Source organism: Hesperophylax consimilis, chromosome 9 (assembly GCF_061612785.1).
Source record: "Hesperophylax consimilis isolate HC1 chromosome 9, BYU_Hcon_1.0, whole genome shotgun sequence".
Taxonomy (NCBI): Eukaryota; Metazoa; Arthropoda; class Insecta; order Trichoptera; family Limnephilidae; genus Hesperophylax; species Hesperophylax consimilis.
The window spans coordinates 20466024-20492409 of record NC_142844.1 but is presented as its reverse complement, the minus strand read 5'-3'; the positions used below and the strand labels follow the sequence as shown (position 1 = coordinate 20492409).

At 34.2% G+C, this 26386-nt stretch overlaps 2 protein-coding genes across 2 annotated transcripts in view; one reads left to right on the top strand and one right to left on the bottom strand.

The window, feature by feature from the left end:
- LOC149421043 (protein phosphatase 1 regulatory subunit 14B) overlaps nt 1–1883 on the bottom strand; it is a 67049-nt gene extending 65166 nt beyond the window's left edge. The window contains exon 1 of the mRNA XM_089635757.1: nt 1408–1883. Coding sequence (XP_089491883.1) covers nt 1408–1434 — 27 coding nt within the window. The 5' untranslated portion in view covers nt 1435–1883. The remainder of the gene's footprint in view (nt 1–1407) is intronic.
- Nucleotides 1884–2186: 303 nt separating this feature from the next.
- LOC149421042 (uncharacterized) lies at nt 2187–21223 on the top strand. The gene is made up of 10 exons (XM_089635351.1): nt 2187–2592; nt 3245–3414; nt 3884–3987; nt 5582–5838; nt 12479–12605; nt 12809–12872; nt 13043–13140; nt 16399–16637; nt 16930–17347; nt 18375–21223. Exons 1-10 carry the CDS (start codon nt 2239–2241, stop codon nt 18506–18508), a joined length of 1965 nt encoding a protein of 654 aa, XP_089491477.1. The 5' UTR covers nt 2187–2238; the 3' UTR covers nt 18509–21223.
- The last annotated feature ends 5163 nt before the right edge of the window (nt 21224–26386 follow it).

The window sequence follows — 26386 nt, the reverse complement described above, 5'->3', positions numbered from 1 at the left end:
CAGATCGGAAGACAAGGGTAATTTTCGACCTTTCGCTTTCCTGTCTTCTTCGTCTCCACATTTCCTTCAGCCTTAGAATGTCATAGTTCCACTAGCAGTTTGAACTTTAAGCACTTTTTATAGTATAGAACTAGCTGACGCGTACCCGGTGTTGCTCAAATTTTCTCTACTTTCTATAAATATATTTTATATTTATAAACCCTCTGGAAGAAATTCTCTAAAAGATAGTGAAAACCCTATCAAAATCCATTGAGTTGTTTAAAAGAACTAAGCGCACAAACAGACAGACGCGGATAGAGACTTTATTATTTTATAATATTTATATAATATTATCTGATGCCTCCAAGGTACAATATTCAAAGATTTTTACGCCTTGTTATCGTATTATCAGTAAATTAAGCCTCGGTTTTCAGTTCTCAGGCACGATCAAGTCATTGTTTTTAATTTTTGTATAAAATATAAAAAAATGATTAAAGGTTTCTATTGCCCAAAACGTTCCCCTTGGCTTACAGCTTGAAGTATTTTTCTCAGAGAAATTAATTAGTTTCGTTACGACATTTGGAAATGAAATCGCACGACTGTAATAGAATAAAACAACGTGGGAACAAAGCACCAAATAAAATTAATTATTACCAATCCAAAGTTATAAATTTGTCTAATTTTAACAACCTTCCGTACAAATTGCTTCTGTGAATTACAAATTCTCTAAATTGCAATCGAAAAGAAAAACACTTAGGTAGTAATTATTACAGACATAATTCAAAATGAAAAGTTTAAATCGTTCAGTTTGTGATAAATCTTATTGAATAATAATAAACCTACAAGAAAGTGTTCGTTTAGAAAAAAATACTTTCTTAAATGAAATCTGGGATTCCTTTTTGAATGTATTTGATTGTTAGATCCGGGACCTGGGACCCAGGATTGTTCCTACCAAATAACCCAATTGTTATGGAGGCTTCATACCTACCTGAGGTCAATGCTACGCATATTTTTTTGTTTTTACACGATTTGATTTATCGGGGAAACGCATTTTTCTTAACAGTGACCAAGAACCTTCTAAATTAGAAATAAAATACAGGTGTACGCAAGTAATTATTCAATCGTTGATCAATACTTCAACACCTCGCTGGATTTCGTGGAAATTTTTATATTGTGCGTATTTTTGTATATTATTTATCTTAAATACTGTATGATACCATGCAACGAACATGCAAATGTGTTAAATACTAATGATGTTTTGATGTGATTAAAAGAAAATGAAGAAAAGTTTGTGGAATATATTATATGAAATTGTTATGTGAAGAAAATCACGACTATTGTGCAAAGTGTTTTTCTTATATTATGAACTAAGGTTACATTAAATATGGAAATGATGAATTAAAAGTGAAAGAAGAATAAAAAACTTACGCTTCTAAATTTAAAAAACAATGACATTTCACTTTTCACTTGATTCTTTGTTGTAATAAAATTTATGTCTCACGCAGACGAAGATCTTCAAGTGCACATATTATACTAAACTTTTATGAGTTAAAACTGGAGAACAACACTTGGGGCATTTTATGTCAAAGCGTTTTTATTCCACAAAGAAAGGCGATTATTCCAGAACTATCCCAATCCCTCGGGATTCTTTCAGATACTGAAACACGCCTTTCTCGTTAAAATCTGATCGTTTTCCCGACAATTTAACAGAACAAGATTTAAAACACACGTGTGAACTGGATATCTGTTAAAATTGTGATCGGTTATTTAATATGTTGGAGTTATTAAATTGAAAAATCACAGTCTATTTACGTTAGCGAACTTTGGTTGGTATTTAGTATACAGTACGCGGGCTCACGAAACACGGCACAGCCAGCTCCGGGCACGGCACAGCAGATGAGTCGAGAGGTGTGCGGGTTCGCAGTGCGCATGCTAGTCGCTAGTCGCTAGTCGCTAGTGTCAGCATTGTGTGAGTAGGTACTAGTAGTAGTGGCCCGTAGCCTGTAGACATGCCACTCACACCAGCACGCCAGCTGTCGCCAGGGCGCCGCGGGCCGGAACCAATGTGTGCATTTCCCCGAAAGGGCGCAGCCACTGCTCGCCACCCGCCCGGGCAAAGGCCGCATGCGCGACACTATCGATCCGTCCTATCTTATCTGCGATGCTCCGATAGCTCCGACCTTTTAAAGAAACCCTTTTCAGTTCCCCGCAAAACAAACGCTTTTCTTCTAACAGCGTCGTAATTTTAAAAGCCTAGCAATGTCCGTACGCTTTTTTATGTCGTTCAATATTGTTTTCGGAGTTTTGATGTTAGCATTTGTTAGTAGTGTCCCTAAAGTTAACGCTGGAAATGTTATTTTACCTAGAAATAATAATATGATAAACATGGCTGATCAGGAATCAGACGTTCATAGAATGACGAAGCGACGGGACTTGGACCCTCAGACCTGCGTCGATAATTTTGACATCCATCGAGATAAGATAATTAGGACTGAAGATTCCCGGGAAATGGGAGCCAAATACTTGAATGAGATGGACCTGGGATCGCGGGATGAGTGCCTTCGTCTCTGTTGTGAGACGGAATCCTGCGACGTGTTTGTGTTTGAGGAAAAGGTAAAAACCCACATTCAAATATAATGCATTAATAATAATACAATTATCTATAGGATTCTAAATATATATAGGATTTTCGCAAACTTTTCCAAAGACTTAATTAACGTACAAGAAAAAGTAACGATGTTTACCTTGAGTTTATTATCTTTGAAAATGTGTTGTGGTGGTTTACGATAGCCAAGAATTTCACCGCAGTAGCTATTAGTAAAACTGTTGTTGGTGTATTCTTTTTGTAACGACCTAGTAAAGGTGACCATTTTTTTTGGCAACATATGTTTTTATTTAGGTTACGGGAACTATTATTCTATAAATGACGCACAACATGATTGTAATAATAACATGGCCTAATAAAAGTAAAGTATTGGCTAGACACAAACCTCCACACATTTAAGATCAACAAAACACAAAATATGTCATTTTCCATAAGCAAATATAATTACCAATATCTGCACTAAACCTCACATCAATGACACAACAAAATACCCCGTAAGCTCTGCCGTATATTTTGCTCTGTTGGGTCTATCTCAGAGCTACAGACTCTAAAAAGCATGTGTTTTGCCCTTTTACAATCTGTAGTAAAATATCATCAAATATTTCTGAAAGATTAGTCCTTTAGCGTTTGTTTAAGTTCTGAACTCCCATTGTATTGCAGAGCCCCGGTTCCTGCTACCTGTTCCACTGCGGCCCGCCTGAAGACTTCAAGTGCAAGTTCACCAGGCACACCAACTTCTCAAGTGCAGTTCTGGCTGTCAACAGGCACTTGGCCGAGTTGGAGGACCAAATTAAACTGACGAAACACGAACAGGACCTACAAAGTCTAAGGTAGTCCTTACTAAGAAATCCACAAATATTTTTAATAAATTAATAATTAATCAATTTTTTTGGTAAATCTCCATTGCTAAGTTCTACCATGTGGCTTACTGATAATGATTTCGATGGCCAAAACAGCTGTCAAGATACAAGCAATGCTATTAAGCAAAACAATAATAAATCAAACAACCACATAAATATAGCAGCGAAAACAACAAAATCAAACAACTACAACAACAATGACAGCAACAATAACGAAATCAAACAACCACAACAACAAAGACAGCATGAACAAAAACGAATACCTAATCACAATAACAAAAACAGCAACAAACATAATCCATCAAGCACGATAGCAAAGACAGCAACGACAAAATCGAGTATCAAGGCAAAACCTTAGGATCGAAGAGAAACTGACAAATTTTAATAACATTAGTGTAATCGAATCGAATTAATTGAAATTAGTGTTTTATTTTTTCAGGAAGCAGATACAGGATGGTCCTAGAGAGCAGAATACACCAAAGCCTATTAGCGTTACATCGCATCCTATCATGGCTTCGGTAGAAACGGTGGTCCCACCGAAAGGTAAATGTAATAACACACTTTGTACATACAATTGTTAATAGACATCGGATGTGGTATGCTACGCAATAAAATGCTTAAAACATGCACTGAAAACCAGCAAAACTTCAAAATGAAAGTTTAATTTCAGTAATATAACATATCAACATTTACATTTTGAAGAGAGTGATCTCTAGTAAACTGCCACACCTCAACAAAATGTATGTAGGAATGCATGTGCAGGTCTTACAGTAGATCATACAAATCGATTACCCTTTTGTTGAGTTCAGGCAGATTACCAGTATTAAAGAACGTCTGTACATTAACAAGCTTTGTTTAGTCAAAAAATCAAAGTATTAGGAGATGAAAATGATTCACGAAAGTCATCACAAAATATCTAGAATAATTATAAATTCTTTAATAAAATACCACGAGTAAGACTTGGTTTAAATTTTGGCTAAGCAATTTATTCATATATATATTCATACACTCAAATTAATCAGATCTAGCGTCAGATTTTCTACTTGCTAAAAGCATTTCTGCTTGGTTTTATTGTATAGTATGAAAAATCTGTTCTACTGATTCTAATCGGTAAACAATTGAAGATTTGGTCAGAGCAAACTGACAAAATTTTAATATTTGCTTTTAGAAGGCAGTGACGGCCAATTTCAACCTTATCGTTACCCGAATAAGAAGTTCGTGATTTCTGAGAAATTTCAAAATTCGTTTCAAGCAATTAAACCTTCTATTCTGAATGGTGATCTGATACCGTTAAAATCCGATGAAGACTTAAAGTTTATTTATCCGATTATGATTGTCGTTCATTCATATTGATTTCAAAAACGATCAAAAACCGTACATTATTACATTGTTCCAACTAAGGACAACGTAATTATGACGTAGAAAACACCACTGGCTGGTAAGACGGATGTCACCCACGTTACTAGGGGTGAAGTCAACGCCGCCATATTCTAGACTAAAAACAAACGTGTCGTTTTGGCGGCAAATCGAAAATTGTACATTTTAAATATAGAATTTTATATCAAATTTTTGTGTCAACATAAAAAAATAAAAATCACTTCATATCATTCATAATGTTTTCGAGAATAAAATAAAATTGAAAATACCCTCTTAGTATCATTGTCCCCGTCTCGTCATTTTTGGAAAAACTGGTTTTATTTTTGGCGAAATTCGCGTTATTTTTTTTACGAATTTCTTGTTTGTTTTGTGAAACGAAATTTGTGTTACCTTCGTTCTCTGTTTGGTTATTTTCAGCAACAAAATAAAAAATATCAATGTTTTGTAATAAAAATAATAAATAATTTTTATACGGCGTTTACGTCATGAAAAATACGAAAATTCGCGTTACTCCCCCGAAAATCGCGAAATATGTTTTTCGCGAAACACCTTTCAATTTATTTATTCGGTTATTATATAGAAATGTAGGAAAGACACAACCGCATAAAAACCGAAGATGGTAAAAGATTAATTTAGGTTAGGTTAGGTTAAGTTAAGTTAGGTTAGGTTAGGTTGTGTGATTGTTCTTTTTCTTAAAATTTCCTCAATCTTCTTCAATTTTCTTTCTTTCTTCAATATTCTGTGTTTGCATATTTTCCAGCTCGCCGCTGCAGTCGCTTCCAGTTCGAGTGCCACTCGTCCTCAGAGTGCATCGCCATATACAACGCGTGCGACGGCATCCCTCAGTGCGCAGACGGCAGCGACGAGGCGGCCGAGCTGGGCTGTCCCGCCACCACCACTCTGCCGCCCCCGCCCCCGCCCCGCCAGCCCCACCAGCCGCACCTGCCGCCCAGGGAGCTCCTGCCGCCCATGCCGCAGCAGGTGCAGGGTTACATGGGCTCGGAAGCCATACCGAAGGTACGCACACAAAGATAATATTTATCTAATCAATGAAGACTGGTAGCTACCGACATTATCTTCATTTTGTAAAGGCTTAATTTTGGCTGCTATCTAAAATAAAATATGCGAAAATAAAGATAACGTTTGTAGCTGTCAGTTGAAGTATGATACAGTTTAAATGACGCAAGTTTATATGGATAAATAGCTCAGTGGATAGAGCACTTCCCCGGCAAGGAAGAGGTCCTGGGTTCAACTCCTAGATGCAACTGAATATTTTCTGTTTCACATCTTTCGTTTGAGAGTCGTTTATATTGTCTTCAATTATTAAATATTACATTTTGAGGTTTTACTCATTAAGTTATTCCACTTTAAAAAAAAAACTATATTTATCATTAAAAGTGGAAATTTTGCTTGTAGAATGATGGAGTGCTAGCAGAAGAACCTGTGTTAACGCAACTAGCAACGTCCATCTCGATCTATGGAACTTGTCTGTAAACAATTAAGATGAAAGAATATTATTTGTATTTTGCTTATTTTCTTTGTTATTCAATAATTGACAAGCACGTTGAAACTCGAGCACAGCCGGATAGAAAACCTAGTAAAATATTCAGCCTCAAAGTAGATCCCTAGAAAGTAATTTGTTTCCCCGGAAAAAAGCTCTGTTGTTGATATCCAAAGCAATATTTTTTCTACGAGTATTTGGATTTAATTAAAAAAGGTTTGTTTAAAGTCAAAAAGATGGCGGTAATGAAACGTAATGTATGTGATTTATTTAAAATAATAACTTCATCGTGTTTATTAGATACTTCGTTCAAATTGGAATAGTTAAGACAGCCAGTCCGGCTTAACTATGCCTACACCTTGGTAATAATTCAAGTTTTTTACTATTCCCACATTACGCACTGCGTAATATTTACACCGCGTTTATAAGAAAGGGAGAAAATGTTTGGTTAGAATGCACACATATTCAACTGCCTAACTACCACCAGGAAAGTCAGTTTATTTGTATCGGCAAGAACGTGTATTTATGATGGATTATTTGATCAGACGTCAAACAAAAAGATTATCAAAATTTGAAGTTGTTGCAAATTCATGCGAGTAATTAAAATTGTTGTTAATGGCAGTGTAAATAATGCGGCCTTTGTTGCAAGACAAAATTTCTGCTAGCCGAGCCGCGAATTATGGGAAAGGAACGAAGCAACCGCAAATACCCGTAATTCGTAGTTCGGCTCGCGGAAATGTTGTCCTATTAATACGTACCGTTGACTCACTCACTCACGTTATATTAATAATTGCAGCATTATTTTGACATGCGCTGCACACTAATGTTAATTATGAGTTTTCATTGGAAATTTCATTGAAAATCAAAATAACACCTCTTATTGAAGAGGTGTTATTTTGATATTCAAAGAAAAATGTCATTTTTTAATATAAATGATCAAATGTTTATTTCATTATAAAGAAAAAGGTATGCCGTTAATAGTGAAAAATAACATCAGTCAAATGACCACCACGACCACGCCTACAGGACCATACCCTTTTCATGAAATTTTCCATAACCAAATCACAAAGTGGCTGCCTTATGTCCTCGATAGCCTCACGAATTCCATTTTTGAGGTCTTAAATCGACGCTAAACTGTTGACGTAGACCTTTTCTTTCACGTGGCCCCAAAGGAAGAAGTCGCAAGGTGTTAAATCACAAGTTCGCGGTGGCCAACTGTGATCACCTCTTCGAGAGATAACACGGTCCGGAAACTTTTCCCGTAAAAGATCAATATTTTCGTTGTTTGTGTGGCACGTAGCGCCGCCTTGTTGAAAGTAAACGTTGTCCAGATCAATACCATCCAATTCCGGCCATAAAAAATCATTAATCATCTCTCGATAGCGCAATCCATTCACCAATAACACCTCTTATTGGAAAACCCTGTACTAATTAATTAGGGTTCACATCTTATGGCGGGTTAATAATCTCATTCAGCCTTCAACCCCTTTATCTTTCTTCAAAACAACGATTAAATAAACTGCATAGCATGCAATTTAATTGGAAGAAAGATGATCATAGTCATAATGTTGCCTTTAACAATATTTAAAAAATATATGGATTGGTCACAGACATTCTGTGTTTGCTATGCATTTTGCCTATGCACAGGAGCTTAAGAAACGAAATAATTTTTCAAGTGTTTTCTTAAATAGATTTATTGTTTAATATATAATAAAATAAATTGATGAAATTTGGACCGTTGCTGTTATTTTTCGATGTTAAGTCGCGTACTCATCTGCGAGCCATCATATTGTGTGCGTGGTTCGCGAACCACGCAAAGCAAGTTTTTGCCGCAAATCAAAGGGCGCTCTACGTCCGGCTCGCCGCCACACTGAAAAAAATGAGTTAGCTAAAGTGTTAAGCTAATTGAAGTTGTGTAACCATCGCCTAAAGTTCAGCTACTTTACCTAAAATACTTTATGTGCAGATACCGTCGTTGTTTAGTAAAATGTGCTTGAGCTATTACAACTAAACTTTAATAATAGCACACTAAAAGCATACTTACCTAAACAAAATAATCGGTTTGGTTAATCAAGCTAAAGTAATTTACTAAACCTATTTCACTTTAGTAACTTAAGTTTATGTGTTACTTCCCAAAGTATTAGCTAAATTTAACTAAACATCTAGTTTGGTTAAATGTTTTGTTCATATAGCAAAACTGAGGTTGGAATATCTAAATTTGGTATTTTTACATAACAATTAGTTGCTTTGCACAAACTTAGGCAAAGTGCAACAAAACTTTAGTTAAAATCTCCCGAACTTTGGTAGATCTGTTTATCGCGCAGGTGTTCATTTACGACGCAGTTATCAGATCGCCACAGTTCGCACCATACGTGAATTGACGTTTGTTGCGCGCGTTGCGATTTTATTTTTGAATTGAATTGAATTTATGTTAACCGCTGTTCCTAGTTCCTAGTGATAATGGCAGACAAAACCGTGGAGGATTATTTAATTTCTTGGAATCTGGAGGCTTACATAGAAACATTTAAAGGTGAGTTTTCTTTTTTCATTTTTTTATTGATTTAGAATTTAGATCATGGAACTATGATATTATATATTATGATAATATCCATTCTATTTGATTTAGAAACTGGCACCTTCATTATTCCATGACTCAAGTACCTACGCAATAGATTTAGAAGATTTGTATTTATTATGTACCTAGTTTGAAGAGTGCGTGTTGACGCTACAACCAAGATTGTGTCAGGAGTCATGACACAAGTTACAGAGAGTGGTATATAAAAAAATAATAATTGGATCACTTGTATAGCGCCGTTTTTGTGCAAAATCACCTCAAGGGCGCCTTTATTTCTTTGTTTGTTTCCGCCAGTATTATTTTGTATTGAACGAATGTTGTTTGAAACTGTAGTATTTTCTAAGTTACAATTTTACCCTAGCCAGAAACTAGAACCAACCAAACTAGCTTTGAAATCGTATATATTATATTTTAATAAATGTGTATTGCAAATTATTAATTCGGACATAACATTTTGAACATTGAATTCTGTTGTTTTTTTTGGGAGGGATATTATTTTTTAAATACAGGGTGACCACCCATTGTTAATGTTTACATTTGAAATTTTCATATAAATGAAATAATTTCATTATTAAAACTATTTTATCTCCGCTTGATTCATGATACAGGGTGTTCGGTATCTGCTGTTGTATAAATATACATTTTTTTAATGAATAATTTTCATTCCTTTGAAAAATAAATTTTTATTTTCTTGTTTTGAAAATTTTTTGTATTATCTCGTCGTTTTTTTTCTTTATTTCAGACTCAAGCCATAGACTCTAAAATACTCCTGATAATATCTCAAGATGATATTAAAGAATTGATTCCGACTGTAGGGCACCGGGCACTGCCTACAGCACACATTAATGCGCTCAAGGATGTTATTAATCCACCTGTCATAAGTGTAAGTTTTTAAAAGCAGTAATGATGACATATTGTTTACCTAGGCCTTTTTTGGCTAACCATTTGGAAATAGTTGTACCGGACGCGATTTTGATACAAAAATAATAGTATTTAAAATAATAATTCCTGTAATTAATGAATAAATCGACTGCCGGGGGGGTCAAGCAATTCCAAAGGGATAAAAACAAAGCTTGACCCCTTCACCCTTTCTTTCCCCTTTGTGTACATACCCGCTTTTTGTTTCAGATTGAAGATATACCTTCAACTTCCAAACAAACAACGCCCATATATTATCAACACGATGACTTCCTTGTAAATGAAATTTCCTTGTTGGAAAATAAAAACAAATCACAAAGAATAACGCAAGAAGCTTTTGAAGAGCAAATTTCGAATGTAAGTTAAATAATTTTAGTAAGTTTCAGATACCTAAGTAACTTAGGTTAATTGTTTTATACATTCCGATATATGTATTTTAGTAGTGGCAGCGTAGAATAGCCATCCTGTGACTGATATTATGATGATTATAGAAGTGGTTATTAGTTATGTAATCAATATGCATTTAATTTGGTTTTCCAGGACTTACGCAATCATCTCCTATCAATCAATGAACGGCAAGCACTTTTAATGCAGTTTGAGTCAAAGGGTCTGTTGGACAATTCTGCCAGACTGTGCAGTACTATTATAAGTAAGGAATTGCAGGGTAATCCAGATAGATCCATTACAAGCAAGAGATTTTATGAATTTGCTTTTCAAATCACCAAAGTCTTTAATAAAGAAAGCGCAGCTGTATATTTCACCCCATATGTGTGTTTTGGGCCTACCCAAAAAATTGCTGCTAAAGGTAAATTACTAGACACATACAGGCAGCGCCGAAAAGAATTTGCCAAATCAGGACACAAACATCTTTTACTATATTTAAAAAAAAATTATAATAAAAAATGATAATATAAATGTGTGTATGATCAAACGTGTTTTCTTTTTTGAGGCTTTGCTGGTAGCTGGAAACAATATTTTGAGAGACGATTCTTAACAAAATAACTTTTATATGAATGAGGTTTTTAATAAGTACTTTCTAGTCTTACAAAACATAATATTTATTTATTTAGGTTTCATCTCTCAAAAGAGTTGTAATAAACTACCTGCAACTCAAAGTATTTAACCCATGATTCTGAATTATGGGTATAATCCTTCGAGTTGATGGTGGTTACATTTACACCCTGTATTGTTTTCAGCTAAACTGCAAAGCTGCACTTCCTATTTAATTTAGATAATCTAACCAAAAAGCTAAGCTACAGTACCTAAAGCTAGCTAGCATTAGAGAGCTAAAACACCTATATCGGTAGGGCTATTCCAACCGAAGTTTAGTTAATCAACCTAACCATTTTGTAATATTAACTTAATAATAAGGTTACTACATCTAAACAGTTCAGTTTTTCTAACCGAACACTACAAAATGGTTTAGGTATATAATTTTTAGTTTAGGTAACACAACTAAACACAAAGCTGTCTCAGCCGATTAGTTTAGCTAGAATACCTGAATCGTTAAGCTGTCATAAATACAGTTTAGGTAACACAACTAAACACAAAGCTGTCTCAACCGATTAGTTTAGCTAGAATATCTGAATCGTTAAGCTGTCATAAATACAGTTTAGGTAACACAACTAAACACAAAGCTGTCTCAACCGATTAGTTTAGCTAGAATATCTTAATCGTTAAGCTGTCATAAATACAGTTTAGGTAACACAACTAAACACAGAAAGCTGTCTCAACCGATTAGTTTAGCTAGAATATCTGAATCGTTAAGCTGTCATAAATAAACTGCTGTTTAGCAAACAGTAGCTAAAAGTTCGGCAGTCACCACAGCAACTGAACTGTTTAGTAGATAATTACTGAAAATTTGGTAAATCGTACCTAAACATTTCTTTCAGTGCATAATATAGCGGGTTCGGACGTTTCGATTTTAGTTGATCAACTCGACACTTGAAAGCATATTGACAAGTGTGAACCTTCTTTCAACAGAGTTTATCAAGTTTGTTGTTAGAAATCTTGTATTGTCATTCAATAAAATTTTATCAACTTACAATTTAAAAACCTTAACTCGGTGTAAGTGGTTTCAGACGTTTCAATTATAGTTGATCAATTTTTACTGAACGACAAAAATTGTTTGAAAAAGTTGTTCAACTTTGTTGAAAGAGAGTTCAGACTATATTAAATGAAAAAAAAAACACAATTTGTAGTACACCACTTTTATTTTTGAATCAAAAGATCGCCAACCGGGTTTCGTTTTTCCCAAGCTTCTTCAGGGCTAATAATTAACTGTTTGTCTTATTATTATCCGTTAATGATAAGCCCTAAAGTGTGTTTTTTCATTTAGGTAATATACAATGTCACACCACAAAGTATTTGCTTACTTCGAAAAAAAGAGTTCAGACTTGTCAATATGCTTTCATAAGTGTCATTCGATAGAGAGTTGATCAACTAAAATTTAAATGTCTGAACCCGCCATTACGGTTACAGTTACAGAACAATGCGTACACACGAGAGCCTGGTTGCTGTGTCTACAGCGGTAACAGGTTACAGTTTTACAGCTTGCAGATGTATACGCGGCTTTAGGTAGAGATTAATAATTTAAAAATATAACAGTCAAAACTATAACACCATGAAGTTATTGCCATATTACGACAAGATTTTATTTTCAGGATAGTCAGAATCAGCACCAGCAGGCCTTCATGAGACCTGTTGGACCAGTAGAAGGACCACCGTGGCCAATTCACCTAGATCACTCCATACAAAACATTCAAATGCCAAGAATTAAGCAATATAATGGTAAATATATTCAAATATTGACGACATAAATACCCATTCAAGTATTATTGTGGGTAAAAATATTTTCAGTACTAAATTCTATCATAATATATGGAGGTTTGAAATACTAATACTGTGAAAAAAGACAATAGGTAGCTACTTGATATTTGTTATTCCATTATATTTAATGTGAATTAAAATTTGTTGAATTAATTATGTTATAGATAATGCCGGAGGTTCCCATATATTCAATCATAAAGGTGGATTGCAAGTTACTGAAACTGACAGGCAAGTACTTATGATTAATACCTAACCTTTTCTAAATGTTTCACTGTCTGTCTGAGACTATTGCACTCCCAAATGGAGAAAACTGTGAGGTGAAGAAGGGGATGATTGAGAAGTACCTGATAAATCCGTAATGTCATTAGTAGTTTGCTAAAAATAAAATCTTCTTACAGTGTTGCCGCAGGCCCATACGATTACAAAGGTCTTCCTTACGACACTCTCCAAGAAAATAACAACTGGCAACATAGACAATGGCCACAGCCTCAACAAGGTAAGACAAATTAAAACAAACATTATAATTATAATGGATTATGCCTTGTTTGAACACCCTTCAGATTTCACATTATCATGAAATCGGCCTTTAACGCTCAAATTACTAGTTCAAAAAATATTTTTTCACAGAGACGAAACATTTCATTGTTATATCGAAAATTAAATAGTTTGCCTGTGCCATGCAGGCCTTACTATGGGACAAAATATTGATTCGGCATATATGTGACTCTGAATATGAGAGGAAAGGGGAACATGGGCATAACACTAGGCTAGAATGAAGGTATGCTTGTTCCAAAGCATAATAATAAATACGAACAGTGAACCATAGATTACAATGTGCCCAAAATGTTGAACATGTTACCAAAACATATAAAAAATTTCGAATTTCGATTTAGATTCAGATATATGCTGAAAACATGGCTTCTAAGTATAGATACTTTACACTAGTCATAACTATCAACCAATAGTTGTTATTCATTAGAATTTAGATTTTTTGTGTCAATAATAAAAATCTGCATGTTCTAAAATGTTATAATATTATGTATAATATAATATTAAATACTGTATACAGGTAATATTATATACAGGGTTTTCCAATAAGAGGTGTTATTTTGATATTCAATCGTAAAAGATCAATGGTTTCGTTGCTTGTGTGGCACGTAGCGCCGTCTTGTTCAAAGTAAACGTTGTCCAGATCAATACCATCCAATTCCGGCCATAAAAAATCATTAATCATCATAGGTTGGGGAGGATCTTATAAAAACAACCTACACTAAGTAAAAGTCTCACAAAAAATTATTATAAAGGTAATACTTAAAAAAAACTCTACTTTCCCAACAAAATTGCTTTTTAAATTGTTTCCAGTACCAAATATTGATGATATATTTAAGCAAACTTCAATTATAAAAATGTGTAAAGAAAAAAATAACACAGAATATCAAGAATTTTACAAACTGATGAGAAATGGAAATCAATTTATTACGCCAATCTTTAAAACAACTCAAATGCAAAACCATTATATTTACCAAGCCATAAAAAACTACAATAATCTCCCTTCCGAATTGCGCTATATTACGAACCAACAAGAACAAATAAATAAAATCAAACTTTTTTTCCAAAAAAACTTATATTAAAAAAAAAAATGTATATATATATATATATATATATTATATTTATATTTTACACATAACATTAAATCTAAGTAAGAATCGTGGCTCCCTTATCAGGCACAAGAGCTCCTCTTTTCTGATAAGGTATACATGACCAACTATGTACCTAAATATGATATATTGCAAAATATGTATGTATTAATGTAATTATGATCTATATTAAAATAATAAAAAATAAAAATAAAATAAAAATCTCTCTTTAGCGCAATCCATTCACCGTAACCGTTGCTCCAGCCTCATTTTCGAAAAAGTAAGGTCCAATGACTCCGCCGGACCATAAACCGCACCAAACAGTCACACGTTGGGGATAGAGAGACTTTTCAACAATAAATCTTGGGTTTTCCGAGCCCCAGATGCGACAATTTTGCTTGCTGACGAAGCCACCGAGGTGGAAATGGGCCTCATCACTCAAGATGATTTGCATTTGATTCACTCAAGTGAATTTTAATAATTTCAATGCGTTGTTGAAGCGTGTATCGTTCCATTTTTATTACTGGCGTAGTTTCTACTTGTCAAATGTCTAAAAATGACAACTTCAAAAGCAGATATGTGCAAAATGGGTACCCAAAACCATTTGAAATGCAAAATGGAAATGGGTAAAAATTTTTCCATTTGAAAATGCAAAATTCAAAATGGTTTTTAGAAAAGCATTTCAAATGCAAAATGCAAAATACCTATTTTCAAAATGCAAAATGGTTTCTCAGGTCAAACAATCAAAATAATTATAGAATTTTTAAACAATTTTGTCATTTAATAATGGACATCAATGTAGAACAAACATATTACATGATGGTAAATCCAAAAACACCACGAATACGGATTATGAAACCACAAAAAATTTGCGCGGGACTAATGTTGCCAACGTAAAAACATAGAAACTGCTATTTAACATTTAATTTACAAGCTACTATTTAGCTAACATTTAATATTACAGCGTCATGGCCCCATGTTCAGTATTTGAATCAGTATTTTTTGTAACAATTATTTTATAAGCAATAATTATTAGCCTGAAACACTCATCCACATTGAAAAATCTCCTGATAAAAGATACATGACGCCAACGGGACATGAACCCATGTCCTTTCGATTTCCGGTCGACAGCTCTGACCACTGAGCTATGGCGGCTTATCTCTTATCCGCGAAATAATTCAATATATACTAGTGTTTCATTCAACAATTACTGCTTGTTACATTTTTTCACCTGAAACAACCAACTTTATTTTGGTTTGGCTTTATTATGGTTGGCGTCATGTATCTTTTATCAGGAGATTTTTCAATGTGGATGAGTGTTTCAGGCTAATAATTATTGCTTATAAAATAATTGTTACCCTTTGTGCTATGCATAAAAAATCTTGTCGTAAACATTAGTTTACCAAAAAAATAATAATTAGTATTTTTTGTAATGGTATCACTCAATTGCCAGGGCTTCTACCAGGGAGCAACTTGACAAATGTAAATTATCTCACATTGCAAGGTTGAGGACCGACTGATATTTGGGGCTTATGAAAAAAAGATGAGTGGAGATAGTAGGAAGAATGTTGCAAAAAAGCATTTAAAATGGAAAATGCATTGAGAAAAGCATTTAAAATGCAAAATGGTTTTTAGAAAAGCATTTAAAATGCAAAATGGAAAATACCTATTTTGCATTTTGCATTTCCATTTGAAATGGATTTATTTGAAATAAAGCACATCTCTGTTCAAAAGTAACATCTACCGAAATAGCAAGCTATTCAAAAAAACACCTCTTATTGGAAAACCCTGTATTTACATTGTAATTGAACACGTACATCCTGTTGAAAAACTGCTTAATTGTAGTTCAATCGGATAATACTTCGAAGAGCAATAAAGAATTTTAAAAAAATGGCCATTTTGATTTTTTTTACATTATTCATTTCAAATAACAGTCATCCTTAACCTTAGATTTTATGTTCAAATTTGTATATGTTTGTCAGCTGGTCAAATTACCCAAACTAAATTTTGATCAAACGCTGACGGGCTGCGAATGCGGACTGATATTTGAAGTCAATCTCTCAATATAAAGTAATAAATAAAATGTCTATTAATATTAATCAAAAAACATTTTACAGAACAAATAAGTGTGAATGATGGCTCGCCAATATACCACATGGACATGGATAACCAGAACGGTTGGAAACAGCAAGTCCCCATGCAGAACGTCCAGCTGCAGCATAGGATGCAGAATCCCAATAACCAAGTTCCTCCCCAGAGGATCCAGCAGACAGACAAAATGGCCATGCAGGGCATTCCCAACATCTTCCAGGACAGGGACAAGATGTGGGCCGTACCACAAATGCAAAATGTTCAGGTAAACCTTCCTCTTTCTGATATCCTTCCTTCAGCAACACAACACACCCAAGATTGAGGATGCCATCTCGCAGATCTCACTGGCTACGAGCAGCTAGCTTTTGTGCTGTTGTCATAAATATAATATTTAAGTGTTTTTAGCTCTCAGAGATGTTTCCATTACAGAGCTATCTATAAAATGTCTAAAACAACAAACAACAGATGCCATTTTGTTTGTTCCATATTTTTCAATTGTTCAATAAAAATTTCATATGCACAAGTTATTTATAATAACTACCTACTTATTTTTTTAGGTGGATAACCAACAAATTTTTGCTCATCCAAAAATCATAAGTCCACCAGAAGTAGTTAATCCCAAAATTGAGCAAACTGAGAGTCAGCCTATTGAACGTGTTGTCGAAAAACCTAAGAAAGAACCTGCTCCAGAAGCAAACGACGATTCTGAAGATGACTCTGAAGAAAATAATGAAGAAGAACAGAATGACAAAGCAAACAACGACACCCCTAAAGAAAAACAGAAAGAAAGCAAAAAGAAACACTCTAATAATACCAAAAAGAAACATTTGAAACCTGAAACAGAAGAAAGTGAAAGCGAAAAAGCAAAGAAAGCGGCACTGCACGAACAAATGATAATGGGAAAACAATTTGAAGATGACGTTCATGACGGGGCAGCAGAAAGACCTCCGGGAGCAATCTTACTACTCACATTAGGTTAGTATATTTGCATGTTAAGAATTCTTGACTGTGTTTCATAGTTTCCCCTATCTTAATGGGTTTGTTGGACATTAGAACATAGACATTAGGTGGGAATACCGTGTTTCTTGTTTTGATATTTCAATAGAAAGTTCTCAAATGAACTTGACGGCAAGGAGACTCTCCAAATGCTTGTTTTACATTGTTATTTCAGTTGTTTTTACCGCTCGTTCTGATGCTCAACTGTGTCTGCGAAATGATTAGCGGGCTTTTTTGTTTCCTCTGAGAGATCTGTTAACATTTATTTCTATTACTTGCGTCATTTATGAGAAAGAGGGAGGTTATTACAGAGCTAACAGCGTCATGCTTTATATGTATGCATAGGTCTATGAACCTTAGTTGACTTCATGATAGTATTTACAGATGCATAACTTAAATACAGCATGTTGAAGTCAGTTATATGTGTAGAATGTATTTTGACATGCTGAATATTGATTTATTTCATTGTTATTAAAATACTGAAGGTTATACTAATTTAAATGCGAAACTGATAGACTTATCTATATCTATTATCAACATCAGCCATTGTCCATATCCTATATTTTTTTGTAGTATACATAGTCCAATTAATAAATTATATGAACAGTAAAATAACTAAATTGTAGCAGAAAAATGTTACAAATAAATCTATCAATAACAATGCAAACTTAAGATAATGAAAACCGAGATTATTTCACTAGCGATATTGTGCACCCGATCGAACTGGAACCGATATGAATAGGACATGCTGTAAGCTTCCTAACAATATTCTTTTACATGCATCGTATACACTTGCTGTCCCTCTTCCGCTAGTGACAGTAAGTTAGTGTAAACAAGACAAAGGGCTTAGGGTTGTTCCTCACCGTTAGAAGCGTACCTACTGCAGTCAACTCTCACTGCGTTACCTACACCTCATAACATCCAGAACAACAGATATTGAAAATGATAAAATGACACTTACATTAAAAATGAGGACTAATTAAAAAGAATCTTCCTCTCATTACAGGGGTTTGTATGGCGAGCATAATGGTGGTCCTTCTAGGCTGCCGCCTAAAAATGGCAAGAAGACGGATGCGGCGATCAGGAAAGTCTCCCTTCGCACACGATGCGGATTATCTAGTCAATGGAATGTACTTATAATTTTGTATGCCTCATGTTCATTTTATTTAATCTAACAGAAGGTCATTAAAAGTATCAACAGAATAATTGGTCAGACTGATAATAATGCTTCTGTGAGAATATAAGCCACAGTACTGTGTATAAAGTGAAAACATCTATAGTCCATCCACTGAGAGATTGCAGGAAATAACGAACTACATTTTATTATTTTAATCAAGTGTTACAAAATAAAATGTATGCTGACATCTGTGTTTCAAACCTGCAAGCTTTTGGTTGCGGTTTTATATTCTGTAAGTAGTTCAAAAGATTTCAGAATCTTAGCAGTTGTTCAAAACGTGTCAGAAACTAAGCAGTTGTTAAATAAAGTAGTTGTTCATAAGCTGTTAAATAAAGTTATTTGTCAACTGTCAGAATTTACAAAGATTTTTCATAAGCTGTTGAAAGAAGTTATTTGTCAGCTGTCAGAATCCAAACAGTTACTCGTAAACTTTCTGAATATAAGCAGTTATTCAAAATAGATTAAATATGATATCAAATTTCAGAACTAGCTTATCGGAGAGTAATAACTTAGTAAGAATTTTCATGGATTTTCAAATGATTGCAGCCTGCACCAATCCGATGATATTATTTTCACACTGAAATACAGCGTGTATATGAGACTGAAGCGTGCAAGATATGTTGTGTTCTAGAATACAAAATTCTTAATACGTTTTATTGAAGTAAAGAGAACAGACATTTTTAAAATGACATTATCATATCCTTAAAATATTTATAAAATATATAGAAACCATAACCAACAATGGCAATGGTAGGGATGTGGTTTAAAAATATAAATTCTTGAAGGTCTGCATACATACAATGTCAAAAACGCCTTGTGAAGACAGTATTAGTCAGTGACGATATTTGTTTCCATTCAAATCATCATGGAAGGCATTTCTACTGTGAAACAGTTTTGATGTTGTGTGCATGCATACCTTTATAGGTTTGATTAAAGGCGCCTGCAGACGAGAAACTTTAGTTGCGGTGACATTTGGAAAATATTTCAAAATTAATATAAATTCAAAAAAGTCTCCCTAATGTTGAGTCGCTCCTGTCACCTCCATATAACGTAATTCATTTTTATGCCCGCAACTATTATCTATATATAACAGTTTTCATGTTGTGTGTACGCATACCTCTATAGGTTTAACCAAGGCCACACACAGACGAGAGACTTTAGCTGCGGCGACAGTCGGAATCTATTCCAAAATTTTTATAAATTCAAAAAAAGTCTTCCTAGTACCGCGTTATTCACATGCGCACCTTCATATACTGTAATGGATTTTTGTGCCCGCAACTGTTGCCGCATCTAAAGTCTCTGTTCTGCGGGCTGCCAAAGTGAATTTACAGAAAGCTGTGTTAATATTTCTAACATTCATAGACACATAGACCAAAATCCAATGATAATATAAAAATGCTATAATATTGAGTAGGTACTGAAATAATTCTAAAAGAATCAGGTTAAAATAGGAGTGTGCATAATATCATTTTTATCGGCGTTATATATTGTGTTTAATTTGCCTATCAGAGAACTGGGGGCCTACTCTGTATATTTCGAAACTTTCTTGCTGCTGGTTTAGCCACGTCACAAACCCGTATTAACCGTTCCCTTACGGTGTAAAAAAATTCCACATCCTCCGGTGATATACACTCGGTAAATATTTACATATTGCAATTACTTAATGCAATACTTGAAAATATTGCGTAGGAATACCAACAAATTTAAACCCTGTGTTTAGTATATTTACAGAGATATTTTATTGATTAGAGACGATGTTCAATCAGTTGATAGCACAGGCAAGGAAAGGTTAAACCACGAACTTACTGGTTTGTTAACCCGAAAAATACAAAGTAGGCCCCCTGAAGCCATTTAGACAGTTCTGTAGTTAAATAATGTTAGCAAACAAGTTGTGTAATACTTATAATCTTGTTTCGTATGGTGGGGGGTCAGAGGGGGACATCTAGATCTGCGAGCCATTTTAGGGCCTCAGGCGTCCCCATGTGAACCTCATCAATCCCGCCGGGGAATGAATGGAGCGGGCATTCGTTGACCACATGTTCGGTAGTCTGCACCGCACCACATTCACACATCGCCGACTCTTTAAGGCCCCACCTGTGCATCATGTGGGCACAGTGGCTATGGGAGCACCTTAACCTATTGATGGCGGACCAGGTTTTGCGAGGCAGTGAGAACCCAGGCTGTCTCTCGGTGGGGTCCTGTATGAGATGGGCATTTCCCACGTTGGCCGTTTGCCACTCAAGTTTCCACCTATCTTCTGGGGTGAGAGGGAGCCTCTCTCCTTCCGCCCAGAAGGGCTTTCGGGACTTCAAGCGGCATGCCGGGTGGGAGACGACATCTTCGTGTAGAGGTATTGCGCTTTTTTGCAGCCCCTTCTTGTATTCCCTCAGTGTTGCAATTTCTCGCCTGACGTTTGGCGGGGTTATGTTTGCAAGTACTTATAATTATAAATTACTTAACATACATATTACAATATTTCAAATTTTACCAAAACGTGTCTCACAGGAACTGGACTTCCATGATAATTTATCAACTGTACCTTGCGATGAAATTAAAAAATTAGAGTTTGTATTAAAAAACGTACCAGTATTGTGAATTTTTTCGAGAGTGATGGAGGCAAGTCCTATTTGATTATTAGGAAATCAAAATGTCTTAGGCGTGTAATTATATAAAGTATACTTATAATTCACACTATTTAACTTCATACTTTTTGCATGTAATCAGTGTGTAAGAAATGCTTGAGTTACTGTTAATATGTTTTGTTTCAGGCCTAATTATTTGTTCATATTATAATAAAAACACCCTATTTAAAATATGTAGGTATTGCATTTGTTGTAAAAGGAAATATGAGGAATTTTATTAAAAAAATATTTGTGTTACAAAAACTAAAGAAAGTGTTGTTGATTTTTATAAATAAATGGTTAAAATATTACAACCGACCCTTTTAATTTGAAATAATAAATATGTACTATCTCTAGGTCATTCAAAAAAAAATAATGTAAAAACAATGTTTTTACTATAATACATACATCTATTTTTATTAGTAGGTGTATTTAAACGTTTTTTTTTTTTTTTGGTTTGACTGAGGATTTAACCTTCCTCTCCAGGGTATGGAGTCAACCGTGCTAACAACTGAGCTAAATCGCGATTGGGTAGGACCGACATTTATTTCGTATATTGACTGCTGTAATGTAATTGAATTTCAGAGAAATCCGTACATGTGTGCGTGGTTGCAACCAAAAGTTGATAGAATGCATTGTCATTGACAACGAGTCTATCTGCCGAGTTACAGCTCGATGGATGTCGGGAAGTGGGTTAATTTCCACTTCCAAGATTTGCATTCACGAAAACAAAATTGAAAATCCAAATAGATGTATTTAAAAATGTCAATGAACCAAAACCCATGTTTAACACAGTCCCAATATACTTTTAAATAAATGTATGTAAACGCCCTGTGATTGGTCGGCGGGTTCTGACAGAACTTACATGCTACCTCACGGGTCGGGCTTTGAAAAATGTAAGCTTTGAAAATTATTTTAACTATGAAATCAATATTTGCAAAATAAATACTGGTATTATTAAAGTAAAATATATATTTTTTATGTTACTTGAGTTTCTTATTGAGTAATGTTTTTACAGGCTGCCAATGGATGTTAGGCTAAAAATTAAACAGTATAACAAGTATGAGTCAGACTTAATAAAACACAAACTGAAAAGGCATATGAGCGCCATTGACACGAGTAGACTTGTCATAGAAAAATCTTAAATCCCATTAACACGTCCAGAGTTCCTATAAATACAGATAGAAATAAGGCTTTGGCAAATGAGCCAGTTTTTATGGCAAGGTATTGCCGTCAAGATTTGCGTTTTTTCGAGCAATATTGTCGTGTCTTAATTTCAAAATTATCATTAATTATTGCAGATCTTTTTTTTGTGTTGTGAATTTGTCTTATACATTACGGAAATCTTCATGGGACCCGGCAATACTGATGGCCAAAACCTTGCCCGGCAGGTCTAATGAAGAGCAATACAATTGTTTCGTAATAGGCAATTAATATAATTAATATTAATTATCTTGATTATGAATTAACACTTTAACCCCTAGGGGACGGAGCACTGCATTTGCAGTGTTGAAGAATCGTGCCCATGCGCGGTACAAAGCACTGCAATTGCAGTGTCGTCCTTACACATTCATTTTGCCTTAGGATATTACCTCTACTAGGTTAGTTTAAGACAAAAATATTACTTTATCAAACATGGTATTGTCTACATCAGGGGTTCCCAACCTTTTTGTACTCTAGAGCACATTCTAAAATATCAGTAGGGTGGTGGGCACCACCTATTTTTAATCGACAAACTCGGGGCAGCAATCGCAATCAAAATGACAACATCACGGTTCCAGGAGGGGAATGCTATTTGCACATTACTCCTTGTACACGCCGAAAACTCGAAGTGAGCCGATGATCACCGAACCGATCGGGACGGTACGAGCACGTGACTACTGTCAGTTTGGCTGTCGGGGCCATGCTTATTGCTTTCACTGACAGACAGAGCTGGCAGTCATGTGCCATGTGTTTTGGCGCCCTTGGCGTTCATTGGCTCGGTTCCTGGCGTTCGTTCACTTCGGGTTTTCTGCGTGTACAAGGAAGGATTGATGTGCAAATAGAACTCCCCGTTTCAGGCTAGCGTTAAGAGTGCAGTCTAGCTCGCCGCTAGACAAGTTGCAACAAGTACTGTCAGCAAAGGAATCACTCATACATACAATATCACAAACATACGAACGTATTTAATAAACCTAGGCACTAAAAAAAATGAAAACTCTAACAAATAAATAAAAATAATTCACATTTTTAATTAATGTTTATGAAAAAATTATTTCACTGTCGAATAGTGGCGGGCACATACGAATCGTTCACGGTTGGGAACCCCTGGTCTACATGTTGGCTTTAACAAAAAAATCTTTTTACATAGTGTAATTTCTTGTCGGCCCTAAGGATTAAGGTGAACAAAAAAATCCATAGAAAAAATAATAATTAAGGGGGCATTAAAATTCCTCAGAAAACATAAAACAAAAACATATGATTAATATTTTTATTAATATTTGAGTGGACTTACAAAATACCAATAACAATAACAGTACAAATATTTTTAATGTCTTTTAATGGCTATTAAGAATCATGATTTTTACATTTAAAATCGTGCAGTCAATATAATAGAATATTGTTTGTAATCATAAAGCACCATGTAAAAAGTATTGAGTTCAAGTAGGTATTTATTATAAAAATACACAAAGCCTTAAATCATCAAAATGTGTTAATAATACAATCAATTTCAAATAAATATTTTGACTTTGTGACAAACACTTTCTAGTCGTTGTATGTTTTTTTTTTTAATATAAATAATAATTAATTTGAGTTTTTTTTTAAATTTTACAATCATTGTTCATGCATCAAAGAGAGGGATTTTTTTAAAACGTCAATTTGTAGTTGGGTGGTGCAAATAGAAATTTAAATACATTATCAGGTAGCTTTTTAACTTCTCATATGGTTATGTCGCGCTGGGTATCGTCTTTCTTTAGTCAAGGCTTCAGAAAGATTTGAATCTTTTAAATTTTTTATGTGAATAGCGCATAAGAGTCCCAACTGCTCTCTAACAGAGAGACTATGGCATCCACAATATTGAGGAGCTGGATGCAATAACAACTTCTGATGAAAATTGTAGTTTTGTTTAAAAAAAAAGTTTTTTGGTATGCATAATATTTACTTGTAACCTTTAACCAGGGTACGAATGTGTAAAACCTACAGAAGTAATATTTACATAGCAGATAAAGAAGGGATTGGAGATACCAAAAAAACGATGGGAGCAAAATTAGCTTGCGCATGTTTAAGATTTTATTGCACTCAGCTCCTTAATTGGGGTGTGTTGTGAGGCTGTAGGATTGGGGAGGGGAAGAGGAGGGTGGGGAAGTCTTTCATGATAACAAATCATCAACATCTGCACTGATTATGATCTCACCAATGCTGCAAACCATTAAAAAATCAATAAAAAGAACCAGATTATCTCTTTAAACTGAAACCATACTATTGGGCCCAAAATTCAACAATTCAGTTAAAATCAACCCAATTAGACTGTAATGTTAGCGTGTTGTGTGCAAAGTGATATCAATCTATTACAAGGTGAAATATAAAACCACGGGAATATAATTTAATACAGGGAGTCCCTTATCTTTTATATGAAACTGCTAATACATAATTGAAATAGGATTTAGCTACCGCAGACAAGCAAAAATATTGATATTTGGAATGTAAAAATGAGTAATAGAAAAAAATATGTAGTTTTCAAGGATTTCATTGAAATTGAGAACATAATAATAAATTTGGAACAAAAAATTAAGTTAACTTATTTTCAAAAAATTAAATCACCTACATTGAGAGTAAAATTATATTCATTGAACAAGGAAACACCACTTTGGTTTGACAAAGTTAAAGATCAGGGATTTTATATCAAAATAAATTATTCCATACTTTGTATGTTACATTAACTAAAGTTGTTCATTAACCTGTACACCGCTGCCCTCATAAATGTATGCGTGAATAAACCTGCACGCCAATAAGTGTCCCCAGAACTACACGCATACGTGAATGAATGTCATGAAAAGTGCTGCACACAGCTGTTATCCGATATGCTCCAGGAATGCGGTGAAAAGGTATGTGTTTTTTTTAAAGAAATGTTTTACATTCAAGGAAACTTAATGTATTGAAAATTTCAACACCAAATTCACAGATGGAGCTAAAACAAGTGATAATATTGTAATTTTTTGAAATGACAAAGAAAAAAATATTATTTGAAATGTTCAAAATTATAAATTTCATTACAGGATATCTTCCTGTAAGGAAGTTAAAGCATGTATAAAAATATTTTTATTGGTTAATATAGACACACGTTTACGTGAGCGAGTACATTGTGGATCCATTGAGTCAAAAATATGAATTCCTTATAACATGAAAGCATGTTTTTATTGATATTGTGTTTTAGCTAGTTAAGTTAACTTATTAACAAAATCGTAAACGTTTGACAAAATGATCTACTTTGTTAACCTTATCTACGTGGCTATCCCATATACGGCTAATATCCCATATGCGGCTAATATCCCATATCGGCTCCGTTAGCGGATGTCACATATGTGATCCATGACTAAAACTTATATTTTAGTTTAGATTGCGTTGAAACCGCAAGCGTTATAAATGTTAAACTTACTCTAGAAACCGCACAATGAAACGTTTGTAAGAGAATATTAAAATTTTAACTAATTAAATAATCTATAACAAATTATTAACTTCTTGTTGGCCGATGCTAAATTTTCGCCAGCTGATTCTATTTTCGCAATAACTTACTTGTTTTTCGAAAGATGTGTTTTGTGAATTATACCAAATAAAAAACTGGTATATAATCTACCATATTCAGAGAAATGATTTTTTTAATGTTTCCTTAAGAATACGCCGGCGTTCAAGAGGTTAACAAAGGATAAAATGAATACAAAAGTTTTGCTGGGATAATAATGAGGGACTCCCTAAAAATAAATAAATGCCAATTTTGTTTTAATGTAGAGAAATTATTATTTAGCTAACTAATTTAATTTTTATTCACGGCCTTATGAAATTTTGCATAGAAACCATACTGAGGGCATTTTCAATTAAATTAAGATGCTTATACATACACATATGGATTCATTTTGCATAGAATACTAAAACGATATGTGTAAAAGGTGAAAACTTTACAAAAATCCTTAAAAGAAATATGTAAATCCTTATAGAAATAATAGGAATGATGTAATTTATAAT

What these genes read in the sequence shown, in the direction of transcription:
- LOC149421042 (XM_089635351.1), top strand. Translation starts at nt 2,239, where the DNA reads ATGTCCGTACGCTTTTTTATGTCGTTCAATATTGTTTTCGGAGTTTTG. An exon ending in CAGGACCTACAAAGTCTAAG is followed by an intron (nt 3,415 to 3,883) that starts GTAGTCCTTACT and finishes TTATTTTTTCAG; the next exon opens with GAAGCAGATACAGGATGGTC. An exon ending in AATCTTACTACTCACATTAG is followed by an intron (nt 17,348 to 18,374) that starts GTTAGTATATTT and finishes CTCTCATTACAG; the next exon opens with GGGTTTGTATGGCGAGCATA.